This window comes from Hyla sarda, chromosome 9 (assembly GCF_029499605.1).
Source record: "Hyla sarda isolate aHylSar1 chromosome 9, aHylSar1.hap1, whole genome shotgun sequence".
NCBI classification, from domain to species: Eukaryota; Metazoa; Chordata; class Amphibia; order Anura; family Hylidae; genus Hyla; species Hyla sarda.
In genome coordinates this window covers 56,378,258-56,393,667 of record NC_079197.1, presented here as the reverse complement: position 1 = coordinate 56,393,667, position 15,410 = coordinate 56,378,258, and the positions used below count along the sequence as shown (strand labels likewise).

Genomic DNA, 15,410 nt, shown 5'->3' with positions numbered 1-15,410 from the left:
TGCGGACTTCCAGAGGTTTCAAAACTACAACTCCCAGCAAGCCCGGGCAGCCATCGGCTGTCCGGGCTTGCTGGGAGTTGTAGTTTTGAAACCTCCGGAGGTCCGCAGGTTGAAGACCACTGCGGCCTTCAACATCATCCAGCCCCCTCTCACCCCCTTTAGTTCTGAGTACTCACCTCCGCTCGGCGCTGGTCCGGTCCTGCAGGGCTGTCCGGTAAGGAGGTGGTCCGGTGAGGAGGTGGTCCGGGCTGCTATCTTCACCGGGGAGGCCTCTTCTAAGCGCTTCGGGCCCGGCCTCAGAATAGTCACGTTGCCATGACAACGACGCAGATACGTCGTTGTCTAGGCAACGGCTCTATTCCGGGCCGGAAGCGCGGAGAAGAGGCGCCCCCGGTGAAGATAGCAGCCCGGACCACCTCCTCACCGGACGACCTCCTCACCGGACAGCCCTGCAGGACCGGACCAGCGCCGAGCGGAGGTGAGTACTCAGAACTAAAGGGGGTGAGAGGGGGCTGGATGATGTTGAAGGCCGCAGTGGTCTTCAACCTGCGGACCTCCGGAGGTTTCAAAACTACAACTCCCAGCAAGCCCGGACAGCCGATGGCTGCACGGGCTTGCTGGGAGTTGTAGTTTTGAAACCTCTGGAGGTCCGCATGTTGAAGGCCGCAGTGGTCTTCAACCTGCGGACCTCCGGAGGTTTCAAAACTACAACTCCCAGCAAGCCCGGACAGCCGATGGCTGCCCGGGCTTGCTGGGAGTTGTAGTTTTGAAACCTCTGGAGGTCCGCAGGTTGAAGACCACTGAGGGCGAATGATGAGAAGAGGATGATGAAGGGGGGGGGGGTGTGGGGATGATGAAGGGGGGTGGGGATGATGAAGGGGGGGTGTGGGATGATTACAAGGGGATGATGAAGGGGGGATGTGTGGGATAAGGGGATGTGTGGGATGATGACAAGGGGATGATGAAGGGGGGATGTGTGGGATAAGGGGATGTGTGGGATGATGACAAGGGGATGATGAAGGGGGGATGTGTGGGATAAGGGGATGTGTGGGATGATGACAAGGGGATGATGAAGGGGGGATGTGTGGGATGATGACAAGGGGATGATGAGGATGTTAATGACGGGTCTGGATGATGACAGGGGGGGATGAGGTATTTCCCACCCTAGGCTTATACTCGAGTCAATAACTTTTCCTGGGATTTTGGGTTGAAATTAGGGGTCTCGGCTTATACTCGGGTCGGCTTATACTCGAGTATATACGGTAATTCTCTCAAAAAGCCCAATGGCGCTCCTTCTCTTCTGAGCATTGTAGTTCACCCGCAGAGCACTTTATATCCACATATGGGGTATTTATATACTCAGAAGAAATGGGATTACACATTTTGGGGGGCTTTTTCCTATTACCCCTTGTGAAAATGAAAAATTTGGGGTAACGCCAGCATTTCAGGGGGGAAATTTTTTTTTTTATTTTCATGTCCAACTTTAACGAAAATTTGTCAAAGACCTGAAGGGTGTTAAGGCTCACTATACCCCTTGTTATGTTCCGTGAGGAATGTAGTTTCCAAAATGGGGTCACATGTGGGTGCCCTTTTTTGCGTTCATGTCAGAACCGCTGTAACCGATCAGCCACCCCTGTGCAAATCACCAATTTAGGCCTCAAAGTACATGGCGCTCTCTCACTTCTGAGCCATGTAGTTCGTCCGCAGAGCATTTTACATACACATATGGAGTATTTCCGTACTCAGAAGAAATGGTGTTACAAATTTTGGGGGTCATTTTCTCCTTTGCCTCTTGTGAAAATGAAAAGTATGGGGCAACACCAGCATGTTAGTGTAAAAAATATTTTTTACACTAACATGCTGGTGTAAAGAGAAAAAAATCGCCCAAAAATTTGTAGTGCAATTTCTACAGAGTACGGAAATACCCCATACGTGGCCCTAAACTGTTGCCTTGAAATACGACAGGGCTCTGAAGTGAGAGAGCGCCATGCGCATTTGAGGCCTAAATAAGGAATTTGCAATAGGGGCGCACCAGGTTACCTACAGTAAAACCCTACAGCTGTGTTTCCCAAACAGGGTGCCTCCAGCTGTTGCAAGACTCCCAGCCTGCCAGGACAGTCTATGGCTGTCCGGCAATACTGGGAGTTGTGGTTTTGAAACAGCTGGAGGCTCCCTTAAGGAAACACTGCCGTAAGACGTTTTTCATTTTTATTTGGGGGGGGGGGGGGCGCGACGACGATGACGACGACGTGTAACGGGGTGTATATGTAGTGTTTTACTTTTTATTACTTGTTAGTGTAGTGTAGTGTTTTTAGGGTACATTCACACAGGCAGGGGTTCACAGTAAGTTTTCCGCTGGGAATTTGAGCTGCGGTGGAAAATTTGCCGCAGCTCAATCTTGTAGAAGGAAACCTCCTGTAAACTCGCCCTTGTAAACCTTCAGCTGTGGCAAAATGACAACTCTCAGAATGCACTGACATGTAGTTTTACAACAGCTGTAGGCACACTGGCGAGGAACCACTGAGTTAGAAAACAGACTAGCTCAGTGATTCCAACCAATGTGCCTCCAGCTGTTGCAAAACTACAACTCCCAGCATGTATGGTCTGTCAGTGCATTCTGGGAGTTGTAGTTTTGCAACAGCTGGAGGCACAAGGGCTGGAATCACTGAGTTAGGAAACAGACTAGCTCAGTGTTTCCCAACCAGTGTGCCTACAGCTGTTGCAAAACTACAATTCCCAGCATGGCCAGACAGTCATGGATGCTGGGCGTGTAGTTCTGCAATATCTGGCCCTTCAGATGTTGCAGAACTACAACTCCCAGCATGCCTGGACAGTCTGGGCATGCTAGGAGTTGTAGTTATGCAACAATTGGGGAAGAACAGTTTGGAGACCGCTAAGTAGTGGTCTCCAAACTGTAGCCCTCCAGATGTAGCAAAACTACAACTCCAAGCATGCCCAGACTATCCAGGCATGCTGGGAGTTTTGGTTCTGCAACATATGAAGGGCCAGATATTGCAGAACTACATGCCCAGCATCCCTGACTGTCTACAATTCCCAGCATGGCCAGACAGTCAGGGATGCTGGGCATTTAGTTCTGCAATATCTGGCCCTTCATATGTTGCAGAACTACAACTCCCAGCATGCCTGGACAGTCTGGGCATGCTTGGAGTTGTAGTTTTGCAACATATGGAGGGCTACAGTTTAGAGACCACCGTATAGTGGTCTCCAAACTGTGCCACTTCAGATGTTGCAAAACTACAACTCCCAGCATGCCCAGACAGCCTTTGGCTGTCTGGGCATGCTGGGAGTTGTAGTTTTGCAGCTTTTAGAAGGCCACAGAGAATATCAGTTACCGCGATCTTCACTGCAGCCTTCTCCGCCGCACTTTCCGGCCGCCGCTCCTCCTGCTGCCGCCTCTGCTCCGGGATGCCGACTCCGCCGGTCCGGGTAAGTCGGGCCATGTTCCCACCTCGCCACCCATGTTCACCCCCGCTCTGCCCCAACTTAGATGGGTGGTCAGAGCGGGGGAAATTAACTCTAACCCTCCCGCCCCCCTCCTGCTATTGGTGGTCAGCCTGACCGACCAATGGCAGGGGTTAGGAGGGGGTGGCAACACTGCCACCTCGCTCCTATCCTTTAGGATGGTCGGAGGTGTCTCTGACAGCTCCGATCATTCTTATTTTCCGGGCGATCGGGTCACCAGTGACCCGATTAGCCTGGATCGCGGGCAAACCGCTGGTCTGAATTGACCAATTATTTGCCGCGATCGCTGACATGGGGTGGGTCTCCGAACACCCCTAGGCATTGCCACAGGATGCCTGCTGATAGATATCAGCAGTCATCCTGGTCCGATCACCGCCCGGCCCTCCGTCCTTAAGTGACGGGACGCGAGGGTGTATGCATACGCCCTTCGTCCCCAAGGAGTTAAAGAAAAGTCGTCAAACACCTGTGAGGTGTAAAGGCTCACTGGACCCCTTGTTATGTGCCTTGAGGGGTGTAGTTTCCAAAATGGTATGCCATTTGTTTTTTTTTCTGCTCTTCTGGCACCATAGGGGTTTCCTAAATGTGATACGCCCCCAAAAACCATTTCATCAAAATTCACTCTCCAAAATCCCATTGTTGCTCCTTCCCTTCTGAGCCTTCTACTGTGCCCATCGAACACTTGACATACGCATATGAGGTATTTTCTTACTCGAGAGAAATTGAGTTACAAATTTTGGGGGGCTTTTTCTCCTATTACCCCTTGCAAAAATTCAAAAACTGGGTCTACAAGAACATGTGAGTGAAGGAGAAAATTCAAAATCTAAATTTTTTACACTTTGCTGCTATTCCTGTGAAACACCTAAAGGGTTAACACTTACTGAATGTCATTTTGAATACTTTGAGGGGTGCAGTTTTTATAATGGGGTCATTTATAGGGTATTTCTAATATGAAGGCCCTTCAAATCCACTTCAAAACTGAACTGGTCCCTGAAAAAGTCAGATCTGGAAAAATTTTAGAAAAAGTTAAAACATGTCAACTTTCTGATGCAAACATGAAGTAGACATATTGTATATGTAAATCAATGTATAATTTATTTAGGTCATGTTTATTTACCTTACAAAGCTGAGAGCTTCAAAGTAAAAAAAAAATATGCAAACATTTTTTTTTTTCCATCAAATTTGTGAATTTTTCACCATGAAATGATGACGAATCAACGAAAATTTACCACTAACAAAGTAGAATGTGTCACAAAAAAATCTCAATCAGAATGAAAGGCAAAAGCATCCCAGTTATTAATGCTTAAAGTGACAGTGGTCAGATGTGCAAAAAATGGCCGGGTCCTACACTGAAAATTGGCTGGGTCCTTAAGGGGTTAAAGTTGGACGTGTAAATGAAAATACATTTTTCTATTGTTCACTAAAATGCAGTTTTCCCCCCAAATTTAAAATTTTTACAAAGGGTAATAGGAGAAAATGCCCCACCAAATTTGTAAACCCCCCCCCCCCCCCCATTTGGCCTTCGGAAAGCAAATTTTTGAAATTGTTTTTGGGGGGCATTTAGGCCCTTATGGTGCAAAAAAAAGCCCTACATGGCATACTAAATGTGTAGGGGTATGTGTATATGTAGTGTTTTACTTTAGAATTTTGTGTATTGTAGTGCAATTTATTTAGGGTACATTCACACGAGCGGGTTCACAGAGTTTCCCGCTGGGAGTTTGAGCTGCAGCGGAAAATTTGCTGCATCTTAAACTTGCAGCGAGAAACACACTAAACCCCGCCAGTGTAAATGTATCCTGTACAAATCACATGGGGGGGCCGACGACAAGCATCCGGCCGTTTCAAAACTACAACTCCCAGCATGCCCTTTGGCAGTCCGTGCATGCTGGGGGTTGTAGTTATGCAACAGCTGGAGGCACAGTGGTTTTGCAGCCAGTGTGCCTCCAGTGGTTGCAAAAGTACAACTCCCAGTATGTATGGACAGCCAAAGGGCATGCTGGGAGTTGTAGTTTGTAACAGCTGGACGTGAAACACTGGTTGTGAAACACTGAGATAGGTAAACTTTTGCAACCAGAGTGCCTTCAGCTGTTGCAAAAACTACAATTCTCAGCATGCAGTGACAGCTGAAGGGCATGCTGGGACATGTTAAGCAACAGCTAGAGGCATACTACTAACACTCCCAGCATGCCCTTTGGCTGTCCGTGCATGCTGGGGGTTGTAGTTATGCAACAGCTGGAGGCACACTGAGTTAAGTAACAAACTGTGTTTTGCAACCAGTGTTTGACAACCATTGTGCCTCCAGATGTTGCAAAACTACAACTCCAAGCATGCCGAGATCGTCCAGGCATGCAGGGAGCTGTAGTTTGGCAACTCCTAGAAGGCAGCAGTGAAGATCACTTACCTAACTGAGTCAGTCCTAACCAACCAATGGCACCTCTGCCACCTGACTCCTATCCCTTAGGATGATCGGGGCTGTCTGACCGCTCCCATCATCCCTATTTTTCGTGCGATCGGGTCACCAGAGACCCGAACATCCCGAAATCGCCCAACTCAGATCCCCACAGGCGATTCCACTGGATGCCTGCTGAACGATTTTAGCAGGCATACAGGTCCAGTTTAGCCCCCCCCCCCACCCCCCCCCCGTCAAGGACTGAAAATACTCAAATACTCAGGGCATTGACCCCTTAATGACGCAGGGTATTTTCAGTTTTTGCATTTTCATTCCTCCTCACCTTCGAAAAATCATAACGTTTTCAATTTTGCACCTAAAAATCCATATTATGGCTTATTTTTTGCGCCACCAATTCTACTTCGAATTGACAATAGAGTCATTTTACCTTAAGATCCATGGCGAAACAGAAAACAAAACTCATTGTGCAATGAAATTGAAGGAAAAAAATGCAATTTTGTAACTTTGGGGGGCTTCCGTTTCTACGCAGTGCATTTTCCAGTAAAAATGACAGCTTCTCTTTATTCTGTAGGTCCATACGGTTAAAATGATACCCTACTTATATAGGCTTGATTTTGTCATACTTCTGGAAAAAAAAAATCACAACTACATGCAGGAAAATGTATACGTTTAAAAATGTCCTCTTCTGACCCCTATAACTTTGTTTCCACATATGGGGATGTACGAGGGCTCATTTTTTGCGCCGTAATCCGACATTTTTATCGGTATAATTTTTGTTTTCATTGGACTTTTGATCGATTTTTATTCACTTTTTTATGGTATAAAAAGTGACCAAAAATTTGCTACTTTGGATTTTTTGTTTTTAAGTGTACACCATAGACCGTGAGGTTAAATTAACAATATATTTTTATAGTTCGGACATTAACGCACGTTACCACATGTTTGTTTTTATTTACACTTTTAATGGGAAAAGGGGAGTCATTCTGACTTATGGAAGAGATTAAATTATTTTTTTGCAGTGTTATAGCCCCCATAGGAGACTATAACACTGCACACACTGATCTTCTACACTGATCACTGCCAGGCAATAGCCAGGCATTGATCATTGTTATCGCCACTCGACTGCTCCTGCCTGAATCTCAGGTACAGAGCAGTCATTCAGCGATAGGACAGCGAGGAGGCAGGTAGGGACCCTCCTGCCGTCCTACAAGCAGTTAGCGACACCGCGATTTAATTGCGTTAACTCCACTGAGTTAACCGGCAAAGTTTACTTTCATTTTAGACATGGCGATCAACTTTGATCGCCACGTCTTAAGGCTTACTACCGGGCATCACCGCAATCGGTGATGTCCGGTATTAGCTGCGGGTACAGGCCGTTGATGGCCACCAGGACAGACGCTATATGACGCGGGGTCAGAGTGTGCTCATACGTATGGATAAGTCATGTAGCTGGAAGGGGTTAAGGACTCGAACGGGGGCGTACCCATACGCCCCGCGTCATTTAGTGGCTAAAGGGGTACTCCTGTGGAATTTTTTATTTTTTTTTAAATAACTGGTGCCAGAAAGTGAAACAGATTTGTAAATCACTTCTATTAAAAAAAATGTTTTACCCTTCTAGTACTTTTAAGCAGCTGTATGCTGCAGAGGAAATTATTTTCTTTTTTAATTTTTTTGTCTTGTCCACAGTGCTCTCTGCCGACACCTGATGCCCTTATCAGGAACTGTCCAGAGCAGCATAGGTTTGCTATGGGGATTTTCTCCTGCTCTGGACAATTTCTGATACGGGCATAGAGCGCTGTGGACAAGACAAAAAAGAAATTTAGAAAGATAATTTCCTCTGTAGCATACAGCTGCTAAAAAGTATTGGAAGGATAAAGATTTTTTACTAGAATTAATTTACATATCTGTTACTTTCTGGCACCAGTTGATTTATAATCTTAAACCTACAGATTTAAAGGAGTAGTCCGGCGCACACTTTTTTCATTTTATCCCGTCCAGGCTGCAAAATAAAAGAAAACAAACTTTCTCTTACCTGCCAATGAGCCCCCGGAGCTCCGGTACAGGTGTTTGGTCCCCGGGCTGTATTCTTCTTACTTCCTGTTAGCCAGTCACGTCACACGGAGCTTCAGCCCATCACCAGCTGAGGCGGGACATCGCTGCGGCTGGTGATAGGCTGAAGCTCCATGTGACGTGCCGGGCTAACTGGAAGAAGAATACAGCCCGGGGACCGAATCCCTGTACCGGAGCTCCGGGGGCTCGTTGGCAGGTAAGAGAAAGTTTGTTTTCTTTTATTTTGCAGCCCCGACGGGATAAAATGAAAGAAGTGTGCACCGGACTACTCCTTTAACCTACAGACCAATATAAAGGGCTTGTTTGTGACATCACTTATTATCTACAAAAATGTGCAGGAAAAAAAAAAAAAAATAATTGCTATGTTTGAAATAGTCATCTTCTGACAACTATAAAAAAAAAATATCTGCATCCAGGGCTACATGAGGGCTCATTTTTTTGCACAGTGATCTGCACCATTTTTTTTAATGGGACTTTTTGAGCACTTTTTATGGTATATGAAGTGACCAAAAATTCTCAATTTTGGACTTTGGTATTGTTTTTACATATTCGCCATCGACCATGCGGTTAACTAACCTTATATTTTAATAGTTCAGACATTTACACACGCGGCTGTCCCACATGATTTATTTTTATTACATTATTTTAATTTAAAAAATGGGAAAATGGAGGGGGATTCAAACTTATTAGGGAAGGGTTAATTCACTTGATAAGTGTTATCTGTGCTCTGCTGCTCCAGCCTGCTGAAGCTTCCTGGAGCAGCAGAGGACCGATTGGATGGCGAGAAGGCAGGTAATGGCCCTTCTGCCGTCCACTCAGCTGATCAGGACATCACGATTTTACCGCGATGATCCTGATCAGCTCCGCTGAGCTTCCGAGATGGTTTCACTTTCCTTTTAGACACCGCAATGAAGTTTGATCGCTGATACTAAAGGGTTAATGCCAGGCATCGGCATTAACCATGGGTCCTGGCTGCTGGTACCAGTTGGGACCCACCAGGTTTGAAGCGGGCTCAGCTCGTGAGCACGCTTCATACACCGGTAATGAGACCAGGGTGTACAGGTATACCCTTGGTCCTTAAATGGGCACAGTCAGATACAAAAACTTTTGATATGTTGTAAAGCATGCAAAACCAATAGGTTTTGCAATTGCTTTCATTAGAAAATTTTCAGTATTTCATACTGAAAAAGCCAAACCAATGAACTGCCTGCTTGGACACATACTAGTCCTGATGTGTCCATGCGTCATCACCTATGTCATGGACAAACTTCCTTGATTGACAGCTGTGAGCGCAGGGCTCACAGCTGGATGAAAAATCCTCCCACTGTCAGCTTGTGTCCCGCTACTGTCAGTGAGGACAAGCTGGGAGTTGTAGTTTTGCTAATGCTAGGGGAGATGTGAGCAGACAGCATAGTGAGGGAGGGGGCAGAGACCTGCACATTAAGGCCATGCCCCTTCCCTTTGAGAGGAATTCAGACTAGTGAGCTAAATTAAAAGTGTAATAAAATAAAAAGGTACTGGACACAAAAATTAGATGTACATGGTCAGGATTAGGTACTGATATAGGTGATAGGTTTAAAAAAATGTTTTTTGTTGGATCTGATAGGTACGCTTTAAGTTGCTAAACCAATTTTTTATATAAAACTTTGCAAAATAAAACCTATATAATTTCAATATCTTAATTGTATGGACCTACAGAAGACTGTGTCATTTGTACCTAAAAGTGCACTGCGTAGAATTGGAAGCCCCCAAAACTTACAAAATGGTGTTTTCTTCCAATTTCGCCCCACAAACAACTTTGTTTTAAATTTTGTGGTGAAATAAGTAATGTCAGTACAAAGTATAATTGGTGGCACAAAAAAAGAAGCCCTCATATGGGTTTGTAGGTAAAAAAAGCAAAATCCTTGAGTTCTCAAGGGGTTAAAATAGGAAAAGAGTAGTAGGGGTAGCGATTTGAATTTTTATTATGGATTTTTTTTACCGCTCTAGGGGTACAAGGTATGTTTCCATAGCTTATACAGTACACAATAAATATTGTATTGCAGCATAATGTCATCTTGACGATCTACCAAGGCAGCCATAGGCTTTTAAAGGCCCCTGGCTGCCACAATGCGATTGCATTACGAGAATGTAAATTGAAACCCTGATGGAACTGGCACCTATCAGATAATGCTGCAGTCACTAATGACCACTGCATTTAAGGGGTTATGCAATGGCAAAGAGGTCTCCAACGCCAGTTACAGATGGTTAAAAGGGTACTCCTGTGGACATTTTATTTTTTTATTTTTTTTAAATCAACTGGTGCAAGAAAGTTAAACAGATTTGTAAATTACTTCTATTAAAAAATCTTATTCCTTCCAGTACTTATTAGCTGCTGAATACTACAGAGGAAATTCTTTTCTTTTTGGGACACAGTGCTCTCTGCTGACATGATCACAGTGCTCTCTGCTGACCTCTCTGTCCATTTTAGGAACTGTCCAGAGCAGCATATGTTTTCTATGGGTTTTTCTACTGCTCTGGACAGTTCTTAAAATGGACAGAGATGTCAGCAGAGAGCACTACGATCATGATGTCAGCAGAGAGCTCTGTGTTCCAAAAAGAAAACCATTTCCTCTGTAGTATTCAGCAGCTAATAAGTACCGGAAGGAGTAAGATTTTTTAATGGAAGTAATTTACAAATCTATTTAACTTTCTGCACCAGTTGATAAAAAAAAAAAAAAATTAAATAAATTCTACCGGAGTACCCCTTTAACCCCTTAAGGACCAAGCCCATTTTGACCTTAAGGACCAGTCCAATTTTATTTTAGCGTTTTTGTTTTTTCCTCCTCGCCTTCTAAAATCCATAACTCCTTTATTTTCCATCTAAAGACCATATAAGGGCTTGTTTTTTGCGTGACCAATTGTACTTTGTAATGAAACCTCATTTTACCATAAAATTTAAACCACAATTTTGCACATTTTGGAGGGTTTTGTTTTCACACTATATACTTTACGGTAAAAATTACATGTGTTCTTTATTCTGTGGGTCAATACGATTAAAATGATACCCATGGCTAGATACTTTTATATTTTTGTACTGATTAAATAAAAAAAAAAAATCTAAAACTTTTTGTACAAAATCAGTCATCTAATATCCCCCTATTTTGACAACCTATAACTTTTTCATTTTTCCATATATAGGGCGGTATGATGGCTCATGTTTTGCGCCGTCATCTGTACTTTTTATCAATGGCAATTTGCATGTATAAAACTTAGATAATTTTTAAATTACATTTTTTTAAATTAAAATGTGACAAAAAAGCAGCATTTTAGGACTTTTTTTACGTTTACGCCATTCCCCGTACGGAATTATTAATATAATATTTTGATTGTACGGACATTTACGCACGTGGCAATACCAAATATGTTTAACCCCTTAACGACGCATCATATTGCTTCGGTCCTGGCGCTCATCAACGGCCGGGACCCGCGGCTAATACCACACATCGCCGATTGCGGCGATGTGAGATATTAACCCTTTAGAAGCGGCGGTCAAAGCTGACCGCCGCTTCTAAAGTGAAACTGAAAGTATCCCGGCTGCTCAGTCGGGCTGTTCGGGACCGCCGCGGTGAAATCGCAGCGTCCCGAACAGCTGATCGGACACCGGGAGGGCCCTTACCTGCCTCCTCTGTGTCCGATCGACGAATGACTGCTCCGTGCCCGAGATCCAGGCAGGAGCAGTCAAGCGCCGATAATGCTGATCACAGGCGTGTTAATACACGCCAGTGATCAGCATAGGAGATCAGTGTGTGCAGTGTTATAGGTCCCTATGGGACCTATAACACAGCAAAAAAAATGTAAAAAAAAAAAGTGTTAATAAAGGTCATTTAACCCCTTCCCTTATAAAAGTTTGAATCACCCCCCTTTTCCCATAAAAAAAATAAAACAGTGTAAAAAATAAAATAAAAATAAACATATGTGGTATCACCGCGTGCGTAAATGTCTGAACTATAAAAATATATCATTAATTAAACCGCACAGTCAATGGCGTAGGCGCAAAAAAATTCCAAAGTCCAAAAAAGCGTATTTTGGTCACTTTTTATACCATTAAAAAAATGAATAAAAAGTGATCAAAAAGTCCGATCAAAACAAAAATCATACCGATAAAAACTTCAGATCACGGCGCAAAAAATGAGTCCTCATACCGCCCCGTATGTGGAAAAAGAAAAAAGTTATAGGGGTCAGAAGATGACATTTTTAAACGTATAAATTTTCCTGCATGTAGTTATGATTTTTTCCAGAAGTGCGACAAAATCAAACCTATATAAGTAGGGTATCATTTTAACCGTATGGACCTACAGAATAATGATAAGGTGTAATATTTACCGAAATATGCACTGCGTAGAAACGGAAGCGCCCAAAAGTTACAAAATGGCGTTTTTTTTTCGATTTTGTCGCATAATGATTTTTTTTTCCGTTTCGCCGTGCATTTTTGGGTAAAATGACTAATGTCACTGCAAAGTAGAATTGGCGACGCAAAAAATAAGCCATAATATGGATTTTTAGGTGGAAAATTGAAAGGGTTATGATTTTTAAAAGGTAAGGAGGAAAAAACGAAAGTGCAAAAACGGAAAAACCCTGAGTCCTTAAGGGGTTAAACATTTTTCTACGCTTTTTGGGGGTAAAATGGGAAAAACGGACAATTTTCATTTTTATTAAGGGAGGGGATTTTTCACTTTTTTTTACTTTTTATTTTTACATTTTTCAACTTTTATTTTACACTTTTTATGTCCCCATAGGGGACTATCTATTGCAATCCTTTGATTGCTAATACTGTGCAGTGCTATGTAAAGGACACCGCACTGCTCAGTATTATCGGTGATCTTCTGCTCTGGTCTGCACGATCTCAGACCAGTGCAGAAGACCCCGGGAGACGGCCGGAGCCAGGTGAGGGGACCTCCGTCCGCCATGCTGGATGATGGGATCGCTGCGGCAGTGCTGCGGGCGATCCGATCATCCATTCAAAGTTCCGCACTGCCACAGATGCCGTGAAATGTATTGATCATAGCATCTGAGGGGTTAATGGCGGACATCCGCGCGATTGCGGATGTCGGCCATTACCAGCGGGTCCCCGGCTGTTAGTAGCCGGAACCTGCCGTGTATGACGCGAGCACCGTTCCAATGCTCGCGGTCATACGCAGGACGTAAATGTATGTCCTGGTGCGGGAAGTTCCGCCAAACCAGGACGTACAATTACGTCTGGTCGTTAAGGGGTTAAAGTCACCTTTAGATAGTGGCTTGTTTTAGGTTTTCCAAACAGCAACAAGCAGTGACCAAGTGGGGTCAGAAAGTGCTGAATCAGGAGCTGTAGAGAACTAAGGTAGAGAAGTATTACTTTTTTTTACCCTGTGCTCAGCAACATACCTTGTTCCCTATACGTGACATAGCTACCAGACCAAATAACTAACATTATTGCAAAGTAATCAATGAATGGTGACTTACATGAGTGCTTCTACCGATTTTGGTTTAATAAAAATAGCGATGGGGAAGAGTTGTGCTTGTTGCAGTCGTTTTATAGCATTTCCAGAAACATCAAGAATGCAGTGCTTTCCCTGTGAAAAAGTATGTTAAAGCAATCTTCACAAAGGGGAAAAAGAACATGCCAGATTATTAATCAGCACTTTTAAAACTTACCCTTTCAGCCACTGCTCGTACAGACTGAATACTAGTCCCATACAGGTTGTCATTAAACTGTCCAGCCTCTATAAATTTATTTTCCTGAATGTCTTTTTCCATCTGTTCCCGGGATGAAACAAAATGATAGTCTTGACCATCAATTTCTGTCTCTCTTCTAGGTCTTGTTGTATCTGCAATTGTAATTGATTAGTAATTAAAAATTAGAAAGACGCTCGCTTAGCACAATGTACCCCATTAAATAAAAAAAGAGACTTACGTGGGACGCAAGAGCCAAATTTGTGAGGAAATTCTGAAATCAGGTCATCATTAACTCTGTCTTTCAGTGGACCCAATATAATGACTGGTCTTGTGTAATGGACTAAGAACAAAATTTTGAAAAAATTAGCAAGTTTTTCAAAATACTGATCTGAAAAAAAAACTTTCACCAAAGTATGAAGGTTGACAACATGTGGGGCTGTATGGAGGTTGTCTATATAAAGGGATGTCTGATTTTATTTTAAAAAGGGGCAAACTGGTTGAGCTCCATGTCATAGTACATTGTGCTGTCGCTCAACCAATTACTGTCTTAGGACAGGGCACAGCTACAGCCTGTGATTGGCCTTTGTAAGGACATCACTCATTTTAGTAACAGTTCATAAGGTTGAAAAAAAGACCAGAGTCCAACAAGTTCAACCTATAACCCTAATAAGTCCATACTGAGTTGATCCAGAGGAAGGCAAAAACCCCTCATACTCTAGGTAAAAATTCCTTCCCGACTCTAAATATAGTAGTCAGAATAGATCCCTAGATCAACGTTCTGTTCCTATAAATCTAATATATATAACCAGCAATGTTATTACTCCCCAAAAATGCATCCAGACCCCTTTTGAACTCTTTTACAGAGTTCCCCATGACCACCAACTCCTCCGGAAAAGAGTGCCATAGTCTCACTGCTCTTACAGTTAAGAACCCCCGTCTGTGCTGGTGTAGAAACCTCCTTTCCTCTAGATGTAGAGTATGCCCCCTTGTTATAGATACAGTCCAGGTATAAATAGATCATGGGAGAGATCTCTGTACTGTCCCCTGATATATTTATACATAGTTATTAGGTTGCCCCTAAGCCTTCTTTTTACTAAACTAAACCCCAATTCTGATAATCTTTCTGTCTACTATAGTCCTCCCATTCCCCGTATTACCATGGTTGCCCATCTTTGAACCCTCTCCAGCTCCACTATATATCTTTCTTGTACACTGGTGCCCAGTACTGTACACAATATTCTTTGTGTGGTCTGACTAGTGATTTGTACAGCGGTAGAATTATTTCCTTGTCTTGGGCATTTATGCCCCTATTGATGCACCCCATGATTTTATTTGCCTAGGCAGCAGCTGCCCGACACTGGTCACTACAGCTAAATTTACTGTTAACTAAGACTCCTAAGTCCTTTTCCATGTCAGTTGTCCCAAGTGTGCTCCCATTTAATACATAATCCCAGCCCGGATTTTTCCTTCCCATGTGCATTACCTTACATTTATCAGTGTTGAACCTTATCTGCCACTTCTCAGCCCAAACCTCCAGCCTATCCAGATCCATTTGTAACAGTGCGCTGTCCTCTTGTGTTTACTGCTTTACAGAGTTTAGTATCAACTGCAAAGATTGCTACTTTACTATTCAACCTCTCTACAAGGTCATTAATGACTATTAATTAGAACAGGACCCAAGACGGACTCCTAATAACAAGCACCCAAACAGAATACCAAAGTACCATTAATAACCACCCTCTGTTTCCTATCACTG

The 15,410-nt window shown here is 43.6% G+C and overlaps 1 protein-coding gene across 9 annotated transcripts in view; it reads right to left on the bottom strand.

Annotated features, from left to right (window-relative positions):
• Nucleotides 1–15,410, bottom strand: part of DLG3 (discs large MAGUK scaffold protein 3) — a 390,374-nt gene that overhangs the window by 16,282 nt on the left and 358,682 nt on the right. For all 9 annotated transcript variants that reach the window (XM_056540771.1, XM_056540772.1, XM_056540773.1 and 6 more), the window contains 3 exons: nt 13,893–13,994; nt 13,634–13,806; nt 13,442–13,551 (listed from right to left, as the gene is read on the bottom strand). In XM_056540771.1, coding sequence (XP_056396746.1) covers nt 13,442–13,551; nt 13,634–13,806; nt 13,893–13,994 — 385 coding nt within the window. The remainder of the gene's footprint in view (nt 1–13,441; nt 13,552–13,633; nt 13,807–13,892; nt 13,995–15,410) is intronic.